At 38.9% G+C, this 23,407-nt stretch overlaps 1 protein-coding gene and 1 long non-coding RNA gene across 2 annotated transcripts in view; one reads left to right on the forward strand and one right to left on the reverse strand.

The window, feature by feature from the left end:
• Positions 1–11,718, forward strand: part of LOC103600725 (band 4.1-like protein 4A) — a 124,731-nt gene extending 113,013 nt beyond the window's left edge. Inside the window, exons 17-21 of the mRNA XM_008585048.1 lie at positions 4,411–4,458; positions 5,105–5,173; positions 6,435–6,545; positions 6,725–6,806; positions 11,206–11,718. Of these exons, the coding sequence (XP_008583270.1) occupies positions 4,411–4,458; positions 5,105–5,173; positions 6,435–6,545; positions 6,725–6,806; positions 11,206–11,334 (439 nt within the window). The 3' untranslated portion in view covers positions 11,335–11,718. The remainder of the gene's footprint in view (positions 1–4,410; positions 4,459–5,104; positions 5,174–6,434; positions 6,546–6,724; positions 6,807–11,205) is intronic.
• A 2,209-nt stretch (positions 11,719–13,927) lies between these two features.
• On the reverse strand, positions 13,928–15,355 carry LOC103600723. The gene is made up of 3 exons (XR_551403.1): positions 15,036–15,355; positions 14,397–14,469; positions 13,928–14,070 (listed from the first exon to the last, which is right to left on the reverse strand). It is a non-coding gene; the product is annotated as an uncharacterized LOC103600723 (long non-coding RNA).
• Positions 15,356–23,407: the final 8,052 nt, after the last annotated feature.

Below are 23,407 nucleotides of genomic sequence, written 5' to 3' on the forward strand. Positions count from 1 at the left end.
AATGAAAGTTGTTCTTAATAAATATATATATATATATGTGTATATATATATATATATATAAAACATCTTCACATAAAAATACTTATATATTTTGTTTTATTTATAAATATGTATTATATATATGTATATTTTGCATTTCAGATGTACAGTAAACCACTGATCTCTCAGTTACTCCCATATTCTTAAATTCCTACTGTAGTATATGTAAATTGCCCATATAGAAGTATCCACTTAGGGTCAAAATGGTATGATACATTGTTATTCATTCATTCTGTTTTTTTATTACCAGTGAGGAGCTAGAAAATTATTATTAAATACCAGAGACATAGAGTAGTATAAAGTACAAAGCCCCTCTCTCCTAAAGAGCATTAAGATGAAATATGGTTGGATCTTGTCTGATAAAATGTTAAGAAGTAAATTTCTATCTAGTACATTTTCCAGCTACATTTTCATGACATTAGTATTTACTATTCATTAGAAAAAAAGTCAGCTTCGTTGAAACTGCTTTTCTACATGGGTGAACATTTACTCTGGGGTATTTGGAAGAGGCATTGAAGCTCAAACAATAGTTTTGGTTCAACGTGTGTGCAGGAAAGTCTAGGGCTCCCTCTGGTGGCGATCTTACTACTTTTATTGAAAAATATTGATAATGGGGAAGATGAAGTTGTCAGGGTGAAGTGACTATAATCCAGTTAAACACAAAACGGAAGTCTGGTGCATTAAAGATTTAACAGGAAACACCCAAAAGTGACTCCTGAGCGATCTGCAGGAGCTAGGTTGCTGAGCTCTGTGGCTTCCTAATGCTTCTTTCACTTAGAGGGGGAAGAAGGGAGGATAACAAGACATCTCCTAATTGTATTTATTCTGATCACTCAGGAATGTGATGGAGAATTACTGAGATATCTATTAAGTGCTTTAAATTCTTTAAATAAAGAGGTTTTGTAAACTTACATATTTTCAACTCTAATTTTTTTTTTTTTTGAGCAGTGGCCAGTATCACAAAAATAATAAACATCAAATGTGGCCGTATTTATTATTATTTAGTATAAGATAGTATACAAAATACTGTATGAGAATTTACCATATAATATTATAGCATATATTGTATAATATTTTTTAGATAATACAGTTAGAGAGTTTGGGTGGTATATAAAAAGATTATATGCAATGATGGAGTTTAATTCCTTTGTGGATTTATGAATTGTTTTTATTTTAGGGTTTTGAAAGAAGGGAGAGTGATTTATTTTTATTTTTTTATTTTTATAAAGATGACTGGTAAGGGGATCTTAACCCTTGACTTGGTGTTGTCAGCACCACACGGAAGAGTGATTTATAAATGATGGCTCATCAAAATAATTTCTCTGATTAATTTGAAGTAGAATACTGTATTTGTATAGGTGTGGATGAGGGGTGCTTTTGAAAAATATTGGACTAATATTGGACTGCATGTTTATTTTTTATATATGTCATACCTACATACCACTCAGGGTTCTACTTCCTTAGGATCTTCTTTGGAGAATTTAAGTAAAACATCTGCATAATTAAGGCCTTTTAATTAAGGAAAATGGCTGTTAAAATTCCAAGCCTTTCAAAAACCACAAAATGATGGGAGCCGCAGATCATGAATTCATCCTAAATTATTGATTAAATGTATGAAGATGTAAGCATAAAAATAATACAGTCCTCATTAACAGGTAGCTTGTGTTTACATTTGTTAAGTCACAGGTGGCCTAGCAATCAGAGGAAATTAGCATTATTTTAGCTTTGGAACTTTGCCTTAAAGCTGTTTGAAACTGCTGACCATTTCAGAACCCAGTTTAGTTAAAAATATGATTATTATGGTGCTATAGAATTTAAAGATATAGACTAAACTCCTGAATCTTTTAGGACTGATATTTATGGCTTAGAAGGACTGATGACCTCATTCAGGTTAAGATAACATTTTTGCTGATTCTTCTGAGACGGGAATGAAAGGCATTTCCTGTGGAATTATGGCAATAGTAATTTTTTTAAAAAACATGAAAATACCTTTTTTTTTTTCCTGATAGTTAAGGCAAAAAATTCTCTTGGCTTTAAAAAAATCAGAAAAGATAGAAAAGTATAAACAAGAACATAACATTACCTGCAATTGTAACACTGGGAAATAGCCACTGGTAGCAGTTATTTATGTATCATTCACACTCACTGTCTCTCATCACGAGGCCTGGTGTGGGGGTCATGGGGTGTGTGTCCTCCTTGCCCCTCGTAACCTCTCATTCTCCCTCTGTCCTCCCTAAAAGCATCAGCTTTGAGTCTCACACCAGCAAATGACACCACCCACCACTCCTCCTTATAGTTGCCATCATCTGGGTCCTGGGCCACTTCCCTCAGTCTTTTACCGTTTAGTTCCTGCCTCACTGTCATTCTCCCCAGCACTCTTTCAATATTCACATCATGGATTGTTATGATAACTTGGCCTCTCAAGTCCACCACCCAACTGTAGCCACTTAAATCCAAGGTCATGCCCTTGGTCTGTGGTTTTCAACTGAGGGCCCTTTTGCCACCCAAGGAACATTTGGCAATGTCTAGAGACATTTTTGGTTGTCACACTGAGGAGGTACTACTGGCATCTACTAGGTAGAAGCCAGGGGTTCTACTGATCATCCTACTCCTCACAGGACAGCATCCTACAACAGAGAAAGGTCAGTGGTGCCCGGAGTGAGAAATCATGCTGTCACTTGAACAGATAATACCCTCAAGATTGCAGCTTCCTGAAGTAAGAATGATTATCCATAGAATAGCTTCCTAACCAACATATTCCATAATATTTCAGACTATCAGATGCTGAGTACAGTCACAACTGAATTGTCATTCTCCCAGGATAGAATAATAGCTTAGTGCTTTCTAGTATTAGCATCTTCTCTGACAGTGTCATTTAATGGGTTAACATATCGTCTAGTGAATCAGACCAGTTAAATGTAGGAAAGTCAGATTCCATACAGAAAATCATTCCAAAGCAGTTTTTATGATTAGCATCTTCTCTGACAGTGTCATTTAATGGGTTAACATATCGTCTAGTGAATCAGACCAGCTAAATGTAGGAAAGTCAGATTCCATACAGAAAATCATTCCAAAGCAGTTTTTATGATTTTTTTTTTTTAAAGCATACAGTTTTATTCTCATCATCTACATTTAACAGTCATACCTGGTCCGAGACTGAGGCTTCATCCACTCGCCCTCATCTTCCATGTTTTGTCTCCTTTTCAGTTGATTAAAAGGTCCTTATAGACAGATTTTTTTTTCCCCAGAAGGAAAAATCACCTTAGTCAATTAAATGGCTAGAAAGTAGCTTATTGTATTCTGTGGGCTCATAGAGCCCTACCAGCACACCTCAGTGGTGTCTTTATTAACTAAAATAAATGAAAGCATTGATGATATCATATGCTGAAAGCAAGACTGAGCCCCAAAATGCTGAAACATGTTATGAATGTAAAATTCCACAGGACAGAGTATATCAGTAGCTTTACTTGGCTCTGGACCTTTTAATTTTTAGGAGTTGGGTGCTTTCTTTGCACCTATTATTAGACCTCTGTTCTCTTGAAGGGACTGATGAAAGTTTATTACCTTACTAGGAAAAGAAGTCATTCTGTGACAACAATTGCAGTGATAGTAGATTTCTAGTATTCATGGCTATAATGGGAGTAATAGTTAATACAGAGAGTGTGCACACATGAACACTGACTTTGGATTTCTAATTCTAGGAAGTTAAAGATAGGGGTGTAATTTCTACTCAAGTAGTTCTTGCAGAAGTGATTTGTGGGGTTGGTAGTTAGGGATGGAGAAGGACATATAGAGGGTGGCGTGTGAGTGGAGCTCACAGATGGGTTCTAGCATTTATGGGCCCAAGTTTTGGTGCAGAAACACAACACCAGATGTAACAAAAGATAGGTCATTGGTACAGTCTGCCCTTGGGGCTGTCCCACCAGTTGCTTTTCCCTTGTGGTTGTTGCTTCTACAAGGTAATCACAGATCCTGTTGGGACTCTTTCATAGTAATAGTATCAGAATGAGTTCTTTTTTTGCCTTTACTTAGAAATAGCTAGAAGAACCACAAACAGAAGTCTGGAGTCATTGTTCATTGTACAGTCACCACTGGAGGGTGTGTGGATGTGGCCTTGCAGTTCTAAGCTCTTTCATTAAATGAAGCTCTGGTTATGACTGGGTTTTATGTCATTTTTCTTCAGTGGCACTAGCAGATAACTTATCTGATGTCTTTAAACTAACCATCACATAGCTCTCCCTGCCTGACCTTTCCTTGTCTGGTCTCAGCTGGCAAATAGGAACTAAACAGTCTGCAAACTATTACAGTTAGCTATTACATTGCTAGATGAAGCCTGTTTGCAGAGATGCATGTTGTTTTCTCCATTTATAGGAGAAGCCCAGACATCCAAGCAAAAGAAGAGTTATGGAAACATATTCAGTGAGTACTGTTTTGTTTCTCAGTGTTTTATAAAGAAGACCCCTGGCACTGAGTGGCAGCCCCATGCTAGAGCCTGCCAGTCATCCTGTTATCCTCCTGGGTACCTGACCTTCCCACATCAGCAACCATCTACAGGCAGCTTTCCCACCTCCTAACCTAATGTCATCTTGCCTCAGACAGGCCAGTGGTTTACAATGAATACCAAGGAAAGTAAATTCAGAAGAAAAAAGATACCCATGACGAGGAAGGGAAGCAAATCTTTTGTAGGGAAATGGGGGATGGCTGAAGAATTTGGATGTGGAAAAATTGAAAGAAGGCTAAAGAGCTATAGAAAAGGTTTTCCTCCTATTTTTTCCTTGAACACATTCTAGTTTTTTAGTCTTTGTGCCTGGCTTATATTTATATAAGCTTTTTTTAACACTGTCTTAGGGACAAGATTAGAAAGGGAAACTCACCTTCGGATCGTGAAAGACATTAGCATTTATGCCAGTGTTGCAACTTTCATTTTCTTGCTTATTCCATTTCAGAAAGGAACTTGTGGATCCATCTGGACTGTCAGAAGAACAATTAAAGGAGATTCCATACACCAAAATAGAGTATGTCTTTGAAAATCTTTTCACTGAAGTTTTATTAGTGCTTATAATAGAAAGGAACTTGTGGATCCATCTGGACTGTCAGAAGAACAATTAAAGGAGATTCCATACACTAAAATAGAGTATGTCTTTGAAAATCTTTTCACTGAAGTTTTATTAGTGCTTATAATTGAGTAATCCATTCTTACTCTTCAGTTGTATTCTATTCAGTGCTTTAATGTGTCTTTATATTTTAACTAAAATTAAAAGTGACGGTAGGGAAAGAGGTAGAAAAGGGTGTATTAAAGCTAATTCTTATTCTGCACTACAATCACTACCATTTCCTATTAGTTGTCTTTTTGTATGTGGTAGGTCCAAGTTGGCTTGTGATGAATAATGTCTTAGTTAAAAATAAATTACCTTTCTGAGGCATTCATTGATTGGTAATAAAGTTTATTTTTATCCATTATTTTAACACCAATAGAAAATTGGTAATAAAGTTTACTTTTATCCATTATTTTAACCCCAATAGAATTATTTTGACTACAAAACCCTATCATTTAAGCCTGAGCCAATCCCTGTCATAGAACTAGCACACTGAACAGGCTTCATGAATGCCCAACAGGATTCCCTAGTCACCGGTCAGTGTAGGCTGCAGCATACCTCTTTTCCATGTTTTCTGCCTTGCTATATAATTGGTTATGAGAAAGTGGAAGCCTGCTTCATCGCTTTATTTCCCTTCTGCAAACCATGTGTCCTTCCCATCCTGGGTAAATAGCAGGTGGATGCACCCTGGTCACCCTCCCCATCTTTTCCGCTAAAGAATAAATTCTTTTTTTAATAAGGTATAATCAACAAATAATAATTGTATATATTCATGGTATACAGTATGATGTTTTGGTATCTGTATACATTGTGAAATGATTAAATCAAGCTATTTAACATATCATCTCACATACTTATTTTTTTTTGTGGTAGGAACATTTAAGATCTACTTTCAGTTATTTTCAAGTAAAGACTGAATTCTTAATGACAAGCTAGTTAGTAGCTAGGACAACAACTAACTTTTTTTGTTTGCATTATAGATTTTTTTCTTCCATACTACTGGAAATAATTTAACTGTGAGGAGTAATTTCACTTAAAATTTGGTGATTAAAAATATATATATACACACATGTACGTACAAATACTATAAATAGTTTCATTTTCATGTATGGTCAAGGGAGCATTTTTCTATTAACTTGTGAAATTTAAGTACCTAAGGCTCTCAAAGCCCAGGAGTGAAGTTCTTTTTAAAACTTTAAAAGTCATTATTCCTGTGATTTCAACGTTAAGGAAGTATTCCAGATTATCCTGTTGTGACTTCTGGTGTGTTTGTTTCCATGTGTTCTGGCTGCTGTTCAGGACTCAAGGTGACCCGGTCCGTATCAGGCATTCTCACTCACCTAGGAGTTACCGCCAGTACCGCAGGTCACAGTGTTCGGATGGAGAGCGGTCAGTGCTGTCGGAAGTGAAGTAAGTGGGTGGGCCTGAGGACATCTGGACCCTCATGGCTGCAGGACAGCGCAGTCCAAAAGAACTTTCTGTGATGATGGAAATGTTGTGTGTCTATGCTGTCACCCTTTTCCAACATAAGTTCTGATTCTAGGTACTGTTCCAATCATTAATTTTATTCTAAAACTCACTCTCTGCAGTTCAAAAACGGACCTTGTACCACCACTTCCGGTGACTCGTTCTTTGGATGCTCAGGGATCTGGTGGCTCTACAGTTCATCAGGTTAGTAAGAATAAAGTTTTAAGAAGGTGCCATACTGATGACAATTTTGAGAAGCACTTCGTGCTTTGGGGAGTTGCTCTGGGGAGGCAGGACAGTGAATCTTCAGCTCCTTTCTGAGGTTCTGTATTTTAAAAGAACATGTAAGGGGAGAAGGATGTTTTGAGATTAAGGCCCATCCCAAGGCATGGCCAGCACCCCCTGAAAAGCACGCGCACACACACACACACACACACGCACACACACACACACACACAGAATAACATGTAGGAAACATGAAAGGAGGAGGTGGGAGGAGTGCATGATCAAGAACCAAGGCACAATCTGGGAAGAGTCACGTTAGGAACAAGAGCTAGAGGTAGTGCAAGCTCTAAAACAATCTGAGGCTTGGGGCAAAGCCAAGGATAACGAAGATCATTGGGAGCCAGAATAAAGAAATAGTAGCTTCACCAATAAAAAATAAATACTTCGGGGTATTTTGTGAGCCAGGAAAATAAAGAGAAAGTGATAGACACATAGGGGGCAGATGTCCTCCTGTTAACTGAGGGCAGACAGAAGAATTCCTCAAGTCCTATTTTATTTCTGTCTTCTCCATCAAATAGAATTACTTTCTTCCTGTAAATGTTTTAAAATGTGGTTAAAAGGGAATTCAAGGACATAGCAGAGCACCTAGCTACCTCAACAAAATCAATTTTTCACTCAGCTGAATTAGATATATCAGAACCACTGTAGCAAACATTTCAGGAAGGTGTTTGACACCATCTCTCATGGTATATTTTTTAATAATAAGGAAAAAATGTGGGCTGAATAAGACAGTTGAATGGGGATATATCTGGTTAAACAACCATTCTAAAAGTTGTTTATGATGGATCAATGTTGGCCCATTCATTCATTGTTTGCAGGGCTATGGTTTTTAGTCTTGATTGGATCATAGATCCCTTGGAAAAGCCAATTATAACTATCGTCTTTCTCCCCATAAAAACACATGTAAGCACATATACAGCTTTGTACTTAAATTCAAGGAGTTCATAGACCACCTAAGAAGCCCGACCCCAGCAGTATTCATCATGTACTGCCTTTCCTTTGCTCCATTTCATTTTTATCAATGACTTGAGCAAGATCTGTGCTAATTTAGGTTAGGTTCTCTAGAAACAGATCCTGAGATGGAAGTTTGCATGCAGAAAGTTTGTTGGAAATTGCCCTTAGGATCAATACTTGTTGAGGAGTGAAAGAAGATGGGTTTGGGCAGAGGCAAGAGTTGAACTGTGTAATGCAGTCCCAGTAGACATAAGTTGATCCTGTGGGGGAGATCTGGAGCTGAGATGGCCCTTCACGTTCATCCCACCTTGAGATAAGGGGGTTGGACCTTTACACACTTACACTCACCCTGACCATTAGCAGATGTTGGATAAGAGGTGCTCCTGGGAGGGGGCATGACCTTGGGCAAGGTAGCTCTCTTTATTCAGGGGCAATCCCTGAGGACGGGCTCAGTTTTGAGCTGTAAGGCAGCCAAACACTCCTGGCAGTTGGGGGAATGAATGCCAAAGTCCGGAATGGAGATCTGAGCGGTAAACACAGCTTCTACTACAATCTACCCATTTGATTAGATAAATCTGGGGGAGCTAGTAGGTGGTCCAAACAATTTGTTTCAAGTTGGTAGCACTTTTCCAAAATGATACTTACGATGAATCGGTCAGGCTTTGCATTCAGACTGACCTGCCTTATTTGTATGTCTTCATCTCCATATATCACTTCGAGCATGCTATGTAACTTCACATGCTTCAAGTTACGGAACTTCTAAGGTTCAATTTCTTTTTTTTTTTTTTGTCTTTTTGTCTTTTTCCGTGTCCGGCAACGGATCGCAACCCTCAGTGTTGCCCCCGTACCGGACCGGGGACCGGCAATGGGATCGCAACCCTCGGCGTTGCTCCCGCGCCTCGCTCAGCCAGTGAGCGGGAACCGGTCTGTATGTGGGATCCAAACCCTCGGGCGGGAGCGCCACCGCGCTTCCCAAGCGGCGCACTATCCAGTGCTCCACCGGGCCGGCCCCTAAGGTTCAATTTCTATACAGTGTAGATAACCTACCTCTTAGGGTCATTAACCACTGTTATCCTTCTGAGCTTTTTCTTTTTGTCTTTTAATTGGTTTCAATATAAATAGGAATTTTATTTTATTTTTGTTTTTCCAACTACTCTAGACTCCCTAACTAATCACCATGACTCAGGAATTTCATAAAAACTTACACACATTAAATGTTGTAAGAATAGCTTTCACTTTGCTGCACACAAGAACCACTCACAGGCATCTTCTGACAGTGGCACTGATTCTAAGCTTGTCTCTGGGACAACTTGGTTTTGAATTCAGCAACTATCCAATGAGCACAGCTAAGAGGTGGCAGGCGTTCGTCTGAGCAGGCAGCAAACTACAGCCTGTTTTTGTACAGCCCAAGAGCTAATAATGGTTTTTATACTTTTAAAAGTTTGTTTTTTTTAAAAGAAAACAGTAATATGTGACACAGATAGGATATAGTCCACAATCTGGCTCTTTACAAAAAAGTTTGCTAACCTTGGCCTAGACCTACAATACATAAAAGTAAACAGGCAAAACAATGAAGAATTAAGCACTACAAAGAAACAAAGGCCTGAGTTAGAGAATCAACGGGGTGAAATCATGGATAGACAGGGTGGCCAGAGAAGGTCATCTCAGAAAGTGGCGGTTCAAGCTGAGACCTAGTGGGTGAGATGGAGCTAGCCACGTGAGAGTGGGTGGAAGGCTGATCTAAGCAGAGGAAAGTGCATAGCCTGAAATGCTGACACTGGAACTGGCCTGGGTTTGAGGAGCTGAAAGACCAGTGTGGCCTGAGCAGTGAGTGAGAGGGAAGGATGGCAGATAACACAGGACTTTAAAGGCTGTGGGAAAGAGATTTGGATTTTATTTATTATTTTTGGTGGCTGGCCAGCATGGGGATCTGAACCCTAGACCTTGGTGTTATCAACACCGTGCTCTCACCACTTAGCTAGCCAGCCAGCCTTTTTTTGTTTTACTTCTAAGTGCCGAAAGGAAGCCACTAATCTGGCTATGGTGTGGAGAAGGGGCTAGGGTGACCAGTGGAAGCAGGAAAGCTCATTTCCTAAGTTGGATCATGGTGCGAGAGTTCACAAAGTGGCCTGCCCAATACCTCATCTCGCATTTTCATGCAGAAGGCTGAAGAAGAGTGGAGTGGATTAAGAACTCGATTAGATTTACTTATTTCCTTAAGGTCTGCAGATGGAGGGGACAGGTCCAATCTTAGATGAATTTACAAGTAGCATTTTAGGTCACCTCCTAGCTCCTTCTCTGGTTATTCTTCTGATATATTCTTTTCCTCTCTCACATGCACTCGTGTACTCCTCCCACGACCTCTGGCTATCTAGAAATCTTCCATCCCAAATACATTGATTCATACTTCCCATGCCTAGCAGAATAGTTACTCCATTAGTGCTGCTTTGAATGTCAGGAAAACAAATTAAGCCAGTCATAGAACAGATGAAAGATAACCAATCCCCGCCCCCCACCTAAACATAACTACTTCTTAAAAGATGGTTTATTTTTAGCCCAAATGAACTTTAAAGTAAGAGAGTTCTGGACAGTGTAGTCCATTATGTGTCCATATACTTTTGGGGAGGGAAGTATGCTTGTTAGCCTCTTCTGACAGGTTAGGCAGTCTCTAGGAGGTAAGAGCAAGGTAAAGCAGAGGAGAGGCTGTGTGAGGTACTGTGTCATTCTCAGGGCCTCCACCTGTGGTTGTGGGAGATGTACAAGACCTGATCCCAGAAGTACTGGGTGTGGTACCCAGGCTCTAGTAACTCAGCTCCCATTTCTCCATGATGGTCACTCATGATATCGAATGTCCCAAGTCTCCCCACCCCAGCTGACAGGTACGTCTAGCTCCAAGTGATGGGGTCTCTAAGACATAGTACTGTGCAAAAGACATTGTTTCTTTCAGTGACTACTGAAAATATAGTCAGGGAACATGTATAGATTACCTCCCACTCTCCATTCTCTTCATCTCTCTGCCTTCCTTGGGAAAGTAGAAAGGCTGAGAGCCTGGTTTTAGAATTACTCACAAAGAAATGACACTAATTTGGGTGAATGATGCCTAATTTTCATGAAAAAAATTCTCATTATGCATGTAACTGTCAGACTAACTTTATTATATTTAAGATTAAACACAATCTTTGTTTATAGCTAACGATTTAAATAGAGGGAATGTTTGTTGAACTTTTGGCATCATGAAATTTTTAAACTGTATATAACTTCATGTTTTAAGTTAAGTAGTTTCTGATGTATTAATTAAAAATATACTTAATTTGGCTATATTTTCTTCTGAATCTTTCTGTATTTTTCCAATATTTTATTTTAGAAAAGAAACGGGTCTAAAGACAGCCTGATTGAAGAAAAATCCCTGGCATCTCCAAGCAATCCGGCTGGGAAACACACAGCAAAAACAATAAAAACTATCCAAGCTTCTCGCCTCAAGACAGAAACTTGATCGTAGGGAAGGGCCAGGGACGGGGGTGGGAAGGGTATGTGTGCCACTGGTACTTTTGAAACTGTGAATTAGACAATTATTCAAATATCTTGAACCTGCAAGTGTTTCTTCAGCACAAGAAAATATGCATCTTTTGCTTCTTTTAAAGGTTTAACTACAGCATATACTTGTGCTGAAGGGCCTTTTTATTTTAACTGGAAGGATAGTTTTGATGCCACATTTTCCTTCCTGAAACAGGATGACCATTCACAACCAAGACTGGATACTTCTGATCAACATTCTGCAATTTTGGACTGCAGCTGGCTTGCTGTGCAATAGTACACCAAGCGGGAGAATGTTCTCCCCAACTCTAGGCGGTTCTCAGCTAGTGCCCAGATGTACAAGGACTGAGGCATCACTGTCAGACTGCAGATATTTTTATTCGACTGCAGCTGGCTTGCTGTGCAATAGTACACCAAGCGGGAGAATGTTCTCCCCAACTCTAGGTGGTTCTCAGCTAGTGCCCAGATGTACAAGGACTGAGGCATCACTGTCAGACTGCAGATATTTTTATTCGTATAAATATTAATTTTCTTTGTAATACTGTATTTTGTGGCATTAAGTTCCACTGGTTATTTACAAATGTAAAAAGCTTTTTTTTCAGTGTTGCTTTTAATTTTTGAAGTGTCCTTGTGTTTTCAGAAAAAAAAAAAGGATAAATGTGGATTTCAGTTGACCTCTGACTTTTCAGTCTCATATGATCTCCACCCTGCCTGGCCATCAAACTCCCCAGTGACTATTGTGGATCTTTAGTGTCCCCAGATGACTTTGCAGTCTATAGGGAGAACAGAAATGCTTATGCAGGATATCTTTTATTTTTCCCTTACCTCATACAATTCTCCCACACCTGCTGTCAACCCAGTTCTGCCTTCCTTTCCTGTCTGTGCTTTGGATTCTCTCCCCATCTTGCCTCTGCTTTCTCCTGTATTAATGTATTCAACCTATTCCTCAGCAAGAACCTTGCCACTAGGTTTTAAAGACTCTAATAAAAATGGAAACAAACCAACTTTCACAATCACAATCCCTCTCTAGCTACTATCATTCTTCTCTCCCCCATTCTCAGCTATTTCTTGAAAGGACTGTCTTTAGCCAGTGTCCTCAGTTCATCTAATTCCTACTTTATCTCTAATAGTTTCTTCTCCACTAAAATCACCATGTCACTAAATCTCAAGAATTTTTAGGCCTTGCAACATTCTTTTGCTTTTTAATATATCCCTATTTTGTTTCTACCATTCTGACCATTCTTTACCACTCATCCTATCCTACCTTGCTATAAGCTGTTGGAGTTTCTCAAACTTCAGACCTAGCCCCTATTCCTCTACTCCAGGGAGATCATTTATACTCATGGCTGTAAGATTTATTTCTGTAGCTTAGATTACAGAGCAGTGTTCTACTGTAAAGAAGCCACTTGGATTCTCAAAAGTAATTCAGATTCAAATACTGTTCCTTAGCTGGATCCATTATTCTTGGGAATGTGTAAGCTAGACACCTAGCAGTTGTTATGGACACTTCCAGTATGACCAAGTGTTGTTGGCTTTCCCTGTACAGTCTTTCACTAATTTTAGCACCACACTGGTCCAAGCTGGTCATCTCTTGCCTAGACAATAGCAGCCTGTAATTGGCCCACCTGCCTCCCTTTTCTTGCAAATCTAAACTTTTTTCTACCACACATTTCCCTTGCTTGCTTTAATAAAGCTGGAGACTTAAGTGGGCTGGCCTTTTTACTTACCTCTTCAGCCTTATCTTGTAACACTCCTATCATAGCCATCTTATAAGCCTCATTAAGCACCCAATTCTAAACAAGGGCACTGAAGAGGGAAAGCAGCCAAAAATGTCAGACATTACATGGACTCATGGTCCTATCTTTTTTCCTATCCCAAGGCCTCCCTCTGCACGTCATTCTAACTTAGCCTTGCAAAAATGGCACCTACTTTCAGTTTAAGAAAAAAATTAAAAGATGACTGGTAAGAGGATCTTAACCCTTGGCCTGGTGTTGTCGGCACCACACTCTCCCAAGTGAGCCACAGTTTTGACTGCACTCAGGTTTCTCTGCCTTGATCAAATCCTACCATGGGACTTGTCTCACAGAAGTTTTACATTTGTGATGACATTCCCTCCCCTCAGTTGTAAACTTCCAAAGGGAGGAATTGTGTCGTGCTTACTGTTGTATTCTCTGCTCCTAGTACAGTGCTTTGAATAAAATTTTTTGAATGCCTAACATACTATTTGTTCTTTCCTGCAAAGTGAAGGCCGAAGATTTGCAAATGTTGTGTACAATCTAGTTGGAACAAGTGTGCAGTAAAGCACTTATGACCTAAAAATCAGCTAGTCTAGTTCTATTCATCATGGATGAGTCACTGCAAGCACTTTTTTCTCTTTGGGCCAAGCACAAGCTATTTCACAAGGCTATCAATGACTGTGACAGCACTCAATATTAATCTTAACTGCTGAGATTGAACATAATTTTGAAGTTGTTGGGGAGATGGAACCTGCCCTTTGATCTTCCAGTAACAGAAAGCTATTTTCTGGGAGTTAATCATTTAAAACACAAATCTCAAGCACATTAAATATATTTATTCATATTTATGGACTGTCCAAAAGTAATTATTTCAGTACTCCTCAGGCTCCTGGAAATTTTTAAATGTTCCAAGCAACTCTTGTGAAGATCAAATTCTCAAAATCCTCACCAAGGATATCCTAAGAGAAAAAAAAATACTCAATTTGACAAGCAAATATTTACATGAGTCACGTCTTGTAAGAACTTTAGCTACTACACAGAAACACATAAATCTTAAGCGATTGAGAATGCCAGTACTATATGTTTCTCTGGGTTACTCAGAAAAATTAGAACATGTTCACAAAAATAAACTATCTGGATAACTATAGATGTAGCACTAACTAATGCTAAAGAACCATTAACGCTAATTTTATACTCACTAGACAAGGCACACCTATTTATTTAAAAGGTGATAAAATTTCCATTACAAAGTACTTTAGGACACAAACTTCAGCAATAACCCTACCTTAAAGTCACCTCTGTGCTCCCAGATCGTATTCAGCTAGCAGATGTCTGTACTTCAAGGACTCATCTTTCACCTATCAGAAACGTTAGAACCGGTTAAAAGAAGCTAATACACAATGTTAGCAGACTCTGAACCACATGTTGTAAACAAATCAACATAAAAGCATGAACTGTTACTTATGCAGCTCCTGCACCAAAGATATCAAATTTAAGGCCAGTAAAAGCCGCAAAGTGTTTAATTTACGCCTTTTTTGACACCACATTCACTAGTTTCCAAAAATGAATGGGCAACACAAAGGCTGCATAAAAACCGCATGCGGTCGGCTCTACGGCACAGGTTGCTAACTGGCTGAGATAAACTTCTGCTGATTAGAGTCTGAAAGGAAACAGTTTACTAATCCCAGCTCTAGGTTTTCTCTTTGATCCAAAATCCGACTTGGTAATGAAAAGTGAATTACAGAGTATTTTAAGCGGTTGGTTGAAACTCTTAAAACCCGAGGCAACGGGTCTTTTTTGCACTAACTTGAAAGCTCACCTGCAAGGTTGGCGACACTCATTCTTACAGAGTATTTTAAGCGGTTGGTTGAAACTCTTAAAACCCGAGGCAACGGGTCTTTTTTGTACTAACTTGAAAGCTCACCTGCAAGGTTGGCGACACTCATTCAATTTCCGCCAAGTTCTGCACCTGTAAGCAGTTGTGATGGTCTCCACCTGGAACGGCACGTGGCTTCTACACTGCGTTACTTTACGGTGGGGTAGAGCAGGAATAAGGCAGTTAAACGGGGGGGGGGCCTTCCCGCTTACACGGAAAAAATATCCGTTTATGTAACAAACTCCCTGGCATACGTAGTCGACGATCAATGAACGTAACTCCACCTAAACTAATCTCCCCATTTCCGGGCAAGGGAACGCAGGCCGAAGGCTGCCTCGGGCCCTCCCTCGGTCCCGCGGAGAAAGTGGCCGAGGCCAGGCCGCTGTCCTCCACGCATTCCCGGCCCGGAACCGTCAGACCCGGCCTGGCTGTTGCTGGCGCCTCACCAGGCTCAGGGCGCTCGCGCTCCCCTGCCCGGCGCCCCGGAGTGGGAGGGCATGTGGCCCGAGGCCCAACCAGCCGCCAGCCCGCAGTCCGCAACGCAGCTCATCACCGCCACAGCGCGGGAGACAGGAAAGGCTGCCGCGCCTTCCCACAATGCTTTTCTACGAATGGAAGAACCCACTGTCCGAGGGGCGCGGGGAGAACGGACTGTACCATCGGCCGCCGCACTCTCGCGAGACGCCGCCGTGCGGCCGGAGGGAGAAGCGCCCAGTGAGGGGCTGGGGGGCGGGTCTCCGAACGGAAAGAGGACTGAGCGGCGAGGAAGCTCACCTTGAGTCCCCTTTGCGGTTGTGTGTCTAGTTTTTTGGGCCAAGAAGGAGGTTTTATCAAGTGTGGATATCCAACCACCTCTCCTCCCAGGGTCAAGAGCATATGGTCAGTGCTGAGCAGCGGGCGTAGCCTAAAGGACTTCAGACCCCGTGTTTTGGGGAATGACAGACAGAGCTCACTGTCTGCAGTTGAGGACGAGTAAGGTCATTCTGTCAAAAATATTTATTTAGTACTACGCTCCATGCTCTGTCCTAAATGCCTGGGAATCAGGTGGGAATGAGACTGACAGGGTTCCTGTCTTACAAGCTGGTTGGGCGAGAGAGACACTGAACAGGTGAACGTGGACACCGTCACTCCACACGGTGTAGGCGCTAAGAGGGAAGCGGAAGAGGGTGATGCGACAGAACAGCGCCGTCCCTTAGAAAGGCAGGGCCAACCGCAAATGGAACTGTAAATTTTCAAATCGCCACTTTGTAAAATGTAAAAAGGAACAGGTTAAATCAACTCGTGCATTCTTTATCTCAATAACTTTATACTGATTAGATGTTGAAATGATAATATTTAGCATATATTGAATTATTATTCAAAGTTTTAGAAATCCGGTGTTTATTTCATACATCCAGCACATTTCAGTTCAGACGAGGCACATTTCAAGAGCTTGGTAGTAGCTCATGGGGCTAGGGTATTGATAGCAAGACTGGGGGTGAACTTTGAGCAGGGTGTGTGTGGATGGTCATTCAGCAGGATCTGGGGACAGCAGGCCTTGGCCAGTGTGGCTGGAGCAGAGCCAGGAGAACAGCAAAAAGGACTGGCAGGAGGAGCTCATGTAGGGCCTTGTACCTGTGGTAAGGAGTTGTGATTTTATGCTGAAATTTTAGAGCTGATTAGTTATCACCACAGAAATAAAGCAGAGATTGTTAATTGGCTATTTTCTGGTAACCATATCTCCTTGAAGGGACAAGAAGGGCACTGAAAAAGGCTGACTGGTAACAATTATGTCTCCTTGTTTCTCTAAGTCCTAGCAGAGATTCATACAGAGACCACAGTCTCAGCACCTTTCTTTCTTTCAAGGTTACTGCTAAAAAATTTTTAAAAAGGAAAAGAAAAGAAAAGGAACTTATCTCCAATCATCAAGTTGTATACATTAAATTCTTACAGCTTTTTGTATCACAGTCATACCTCAATAAAGTGGCTTTAAAAAAAAAAAAAGAAAAATCAGTTCCACAACCCAGTGGTCATCATACAAGGACAAACCTGAATGATAACAAAATCAACTTGAAGACAATGACTATACAGAAGTAAATGTATAATAATCACAAAAAGGTAAATAACTCCAGACCTGCATTAGGAAGTCACTGTAACAACCGGGGCAAGAGAAAAGTTGGGAAGGAAAGTGACACCACCAAGAATGTCATCTAAAAATGCTGAAGGGTACAGTGTGGGGATTATAAGAAGCCTTATCTTGCCTTCTCGTTGGGGAAAGTCAGGGAGAGGAAATTTCCCTGGGCTGGGGCTGTCAGCAGACCTAGGAACATCTAGCTCTGACACTTGTTCCCTTTGATAAATGACCACCATTTTGAGCCTAAGTTTTCTCATTTAAAGGGTCATAACTATGCACATGCACTGTGTAGTTTAGTTTAAATAGTTAAGAAGCGTTTGTAGAATCATCTAAGACTGTGTATAGTATGTAATGATATCCCATAAATGACACAGATGAGCTAGGTTCTTCCTTTTGTTTAACCTCACCCCAAATGTATTAGTCAGTTTTCCGTTGCTTATAACAGAATACCTGAAACTGGATAATTGATAAGGAAATGAAATTTATTTATTACAGTTTCAGAGGCTGGGAAATCCCAGGTCAAAGGGAGCATCTGGTGACAACTTTATTCTCTGCAGAGTCCTGTGGCGACACAGGGTATCACATAGTGAGGGCTGAGCAAGAGCATTTCCACATGCTCACTTGCTCTGCTTATGAAGCTATCAGTCTATTCCCTGATAACCCATTAAACCATTAATCTATTGATCGAGTTTGGATGTGTTGTCTCCCCAAAACTCATGTGGAAAGCTGATCCCCAATGTGGTAGTGTTGGGAGCTGTTTGAGTCATGGGGATGGATCTGTCATAAATGGATTAATGCTCTCCTTGGGGGTTGGGGGTAGTGAGTCAGTTCTTGCTCTATAAGTTCCTGCAAGAACTGGTTGTTTAAAAAGACCCCGGCACCTCCCCTCCTTCTCTCTTGTTTCCTCTTGCCATATGATCTGCTTGCACCTGCTGTCTGCCTGCTGCTTTCTGCCATGAGTAGAAGCAGCCTGCAGCCACACCAGATGCAGCTGTCCCAGAATCATAAGCCAAATAAACCTCTTTTCTTTATAAATTACCCAGTCTCAGGTATTCTGTTATAGCAATACAAAAATGGACCAATACATCTGTGAATGGATTAAATCCATTCATGGGGGCTTAGTCCTCACAGTCCAATCACCTCTTAAAGGCCCCACTTACGAATAACCATAGTTGAATTTCCCACCCTGTTAACATTGTTACAATGGGGGTCAAGCTCCAACATGAGCTTGGGGAGACATTCAAACCACAGCACCAATTATGGAACATTCTTGGAATGAGTTCTTAAAGAAGGGGGAATATGCTGCTGTTTTTCTTTTAATGGCTTTACATTTTTGCTCCTACCTTACTCTTTTCTCTTCTTCCCTTAAGATCTCTTTCCTAAACTTTGGGCAATTGAAGAGTAGGTAGAGGAAAGGCATTTGTTCCAAATATTGGGTTAGCGTTGGGTGTTAGAAAATCAGTTATAAATTCTTCATCTTCTTGCCTGCATCAACAGACAGGAAGATGCAGACAGTGCAGAGATTGTCTGCATCAACCTCACGCATCCTGGTAAGGAAAACCCAACAGTTAAGTACAGGTAAGCAGAAAGAACAGGAGAAGAAGATAGGAGACATTTTCTACCTAGTCTCCTCTCCACACTTGCATGTGGGGCTGAAGCATTGTGTAAGGACATATAAGCTACACACAGTGTTATTGCAAACAGAGAACAACTTTGGTTTTCCTGGGTGGTAGGCAGAATAGTGGTTCCCCAAGGATATCTGTGTCCTAATCCCCAGAGCCTGAATGTATTACATTACATAGTAAAAGGTGCTTTGCAGATGTGTTAATATTAGGACCTTGAGATGGGGAAATAAAAATAGAAGAGTTAGAGATTTGGTGGCAGAAGAGCAGTCAGGAGAGATGAGACATTAGAGGGACTCAACCCTCCATTGCTAGTTTAAAGGTGGAAGAAAGGGGCCACAAGCCAAAGAATATGGGCAGCCTCTAGAAGCTGGAATGGCCCTCGGCTGACAGCCAGCAAGGAAACAGGGACTTTGTTTCTACAACTGCATGGAACTGAATTATGCCAACAACCTGAATGAACACAGAAGCAGATTCTCCCCTAGAGTCTCCAGAAAAGAACATAGCCCTGCTAATGCGTTGATTTTAGCCCCCTGAGACTCATGACACTTTTCTGTCCTACAGAGCTGTGAGATAATAAATTTGTGTGTTTAATTGCTAAATTTGTGTTAATTTGTTATGGCAGCAAGATAAAACTAATACTCCCTGTAAAGGGTGGAAAGTAGGTGAGATTTATTTCTTACTCCACCCTTTCCTGTTGTACCCCGATTTTCTCATCAGGAGTATAAATGAGATTATGCAGGCAAACTATGCACATTTTATTTTAAAGCACTTAATCCATATCGAGTTGACTTTTGTTTGTAGTTGGTGCTAGGGTACAGACATTTTCCCTATGGGTAACCACTTGTTCCAAGACCATTTATCAAATAGCCTATCCTTTTTACACAGACCTATCATAGTCATATCAAGTTGTGTTTGTTTTGTGTGAGTCTATTTCTGTGCTGTCTATTCTGTTCCACCTGTCAATTTGTCTATACTGGGTCAGTATTACACTGTTATAATTACTATATTTTTGTAATAAGTCTTGATATATGGAATGGCAAATACTTCCCCTCTCCCCAGTCCATATCACCACCCAGACACCATGATCTTTTTCAGGAAAGTCTGTGCTATTATTGTCCTTTTTTTCTTTCACATAATATGTGAAAGACTTTTTTGTTGTTGTTGGTTGTTAAAAATGTATTGAGTTTGGGGGATCTAAATATAATTTTTCATATGTAAATATTGGCTGAAATGTTGTTTTGAGAGATAACTTCCTGGGAAAACATTAATCTGGGAGATGTTCTGTGGAGTATGCCTGTACTGCCATTATAAAGTTAGTTGAAAAACTTTTTCTCTTTTCTCTGAAAAATTCTATGTAATGTCAGAATTATTTTTCTTAATTAAAAAACCCCCCTCACTTTTAAAACTGACTAGGTCTGGTATTTTCTTTGTGGGAAGATTTTAAACTTTTTTTAGTTCTTCTTTGGTCAGTTTTGGTAGGTTAAATTTCCTAAGAAAGTGTCCATTTCCCTCAGGTTTTTAAATTTGTTAACAGAAAGTTATTCATTATATTATCTGATCATCTTTTTAAATTTCTGCTTTTTCTTCACTTATTTTCCTTTTTCATTCCTAATAGGACTGTGTGCCATAGGACTGTCAATTTTATTAGCGATGATTTAGTACTTTAAACTTTAATTGATACTACTTTTTCTGTTAGCAGAATTTATATCCAGCATTTATGTCACTTTAGCAATAATAAATCATTGTTTCATTTTTGTTCAAGTAATCATTTTTCATCATAGATTTATAAAAACTTTGGGGGGCTATTTATGCTTGTGTAGTGTAAAATAGACATTCCATGTTGTTCCAATTTTCAAATGGTGTTAGAGTATTTTCCATGCTGTGCTTCATTATTATCATGTCTTTTTTATTCTCTTGCAGATTTAGGAGAATCATGTAAATAATATGTAAAAACAACCTTAAAGAAAACTGTCCCTTTATTGCGGGTATTTGATTTTAAAATCATATTTTAAATTGTTATAAATACTTGAATGTTAAGATATAAAAATGCTGAACAATTGCTACTTACACAAGAATTACAATGCACATAAAATATTTCCAAAGTAAAAATAAAATATTGAGAAGTGGTAGAAACTATATACAATTCTAGAAAAATGAAAAACTAGTGATTATCCTAAAGTCCTGAGTCCTTTGTAAAGAACATTCAGTGGAGCAGTAGAGCTTACTATGACTCAGGGTGAACTGGAGGATAGGGTGTTGCGAATGTTTTCAGATGCTGGGATAGCAGAAGACCCATTTGTCAGTGGGCATTGCAACAACCTAAAAGGAGTTTAAATTAAACAGGTTATATTCACACTTACATTATTAATTAATTTTTGTCTTTTCTAATACTCATTTCAGTATTTCCCAACATGTTCAAATGTTTTTCAATATTTTATCAACAAGTTTGGTCATATTGGTGTTATCTGAATGGCCAGCTGAATATCTGGTTCTAAGTAAGTATTTTCATGATTTCTTCTTTGGCTTTCAACTTATTAAAATATATATTTTTAATTTCAAATGTATGGGGTCTTTTTGCATGTAAGTTATCTTTTTGTTATTTATTTTTTAATAATAAATTATAGATAAGTAGTAAAACTATACGATTTTGATTATTTGAAGTTTATACTACCTAATATGTGGTCAGTTTTTATAAATGTTCTGTGTTTTCTACTTGTTGCGAGTTCTGTTCTCTAATATGTCCTTTGGATCTAGCTTCTTAACCACACTAATTACATCTTCTGTATCCTTACTAATTTGTAATCTTCTTCACCGGTCAGTTATTGTGTGTTTTAAAGTCTTCCATTTTATAATGGGCTTGTTAACTTCTCCTTGTATTTCTGTCATTTTTTGCTTTGTATGTTTTGAAATCATGTTATCAATTGCATTCATATTTATACACTAGGTATATCTTCCTAATTAATTGAATTTTTTATTAACATGTAATCTTCGAACTGGTAATATTTTTGCTTTAAGAATTTTTTTTCATGATTTCACATGAACTTTTATTGATTTGTATTTGTGTGGTTTATCTTTTGTCATTCTATTACTTTCAACTTTTGTGCCCTTACGGTATAGCTGTGTCATTGTCTTACTTTGTTCTGGCAGCTATACCAAAGTACCTTAGACTGGGTAATTTATAAACAGCAGAAATTTATATTAGAAGGGCAGTAATAATCCCATTTATGAGGGAAGAGCCCTTCTGATATAATCACCTCCCAAAGACTCCACCTTTTAATGCCATCACCTTGGCTGTTAGGTTTTAATATATGAGTTTTGTAGGAATACAAATGTTTAGATGATAGCAGTCATGTAAATAGCATAAGGTTGGATGTTTTAGAAATGCAGTTTTATGATCTTTTTCTTTTAAGTGGAACGTTTAATTCATTTTTAATGTAAAAATTGTACATTTTATTAATTTTCCATTTTATTTTGTGCCTCCTTTTTATCTCTTTTTCTCTGTTCCATTTCTTCTTTCTTCTTTTTTATATTTTGGTCTTCTTTTGGACTTGTTGGAATTATTTTTGTTTAGTATTTTCTCCTGTTGTGCTGTAGAAGTTATGTACCCAATTTATAGTCTTTGAGGGATTCTCTTCAAAATTTTAACTTGCATATCTAACTTAATAAAGACTAATTATATAAAATAATGTATGCAAATATATAAAAATATATTTTCTTTTTGAACAAAAGAACAAAGACCTTAGAATACTCTGACTCTAGTCATCCCTTGCCCCACTTATGTGCTATCATCCAGTATTTTAATTTTTTTATTGTATATTCTTAAACTCATACATTTGACATTACTCTTATTGTTTTATACGATCATTAAATAACTTTTCTTGCAGGTTGTCATTTATTTGATCATCATTTTCTTCTGCATCTCAGGCTGTCCATTCAAAATAATTTTTTTTCTTTCTGAAGTATATACTTTAGAGAAACTTTCCGCTCTAATTGCAATCTTTGGACCATCAGCATCAACATCACTTCGTCACTTGTTAAAAATGCAGAATCTCAGGTCCTTCTTCAGATGTAATGAATTACAATTTGCAGTTTAACAAGCTCCCCATGTGATTTATATACAAATGAAAGTTTGAGAAACACTGCTTTAGTGACTCATTTACTGAGGGTCTTAAAGTAAACTCTCATAGCCTTTATTTCTCTGAAAGTGTCTTTGTTTCACTCTCATTTTTGAAAAGGACTTTTCTGAGTACAGAATTCTAAATTGATGGTTATTTTCTCTCAGCACGTTGAAGCTATTATCCCCTGTATTACACTTTGCATCTTATGGGAAAAGTCAGAGGTCAGTCTAACAGTTATTTCTTGCCAAGTGATCTGTCTTCTCTTTTTCTTGTATGAACTGAATTTTATTACAATTTGAGTAGATGTGGGTTTTTAAAAAAAATTATCCTGGCTATGATTATTCGGTATTCCTGAATCTGAGACTTGGTGTCTGTCTTCTTCAGCTCTGTCTTCCATTTCACTTATTTTGTTTTCAGCTGCTAACACTGAATTTCTGTTTTTATTTATTTTTAACACTCAATTTCTAAGTCAATTATTATACATTATTTTTCTAGGAGTTCTTGGTTTTTTTTTCAAAGATGAAGGTAATCTGTGATATTATTAGTATTCCTGAATCTGAGACT

The sequence above is a fragment of the Galeopterus variegatus genome, unplaced genomic scaffold, assembly GCF_000696425.1.
Source record: "Galeopterus variegatus unplaced genomic scaffold, G_variegatus-3.0.2 Scaffold3429, whole genome shotgun sequence".
NCBI classification, from domain to species: domain Eukaryota; kingdom Metazoa; phylum Chordata; class Mammalia; order Dermoptera; family Cynocephalidae; genus Galeopterus; species Galeopterus variegatus.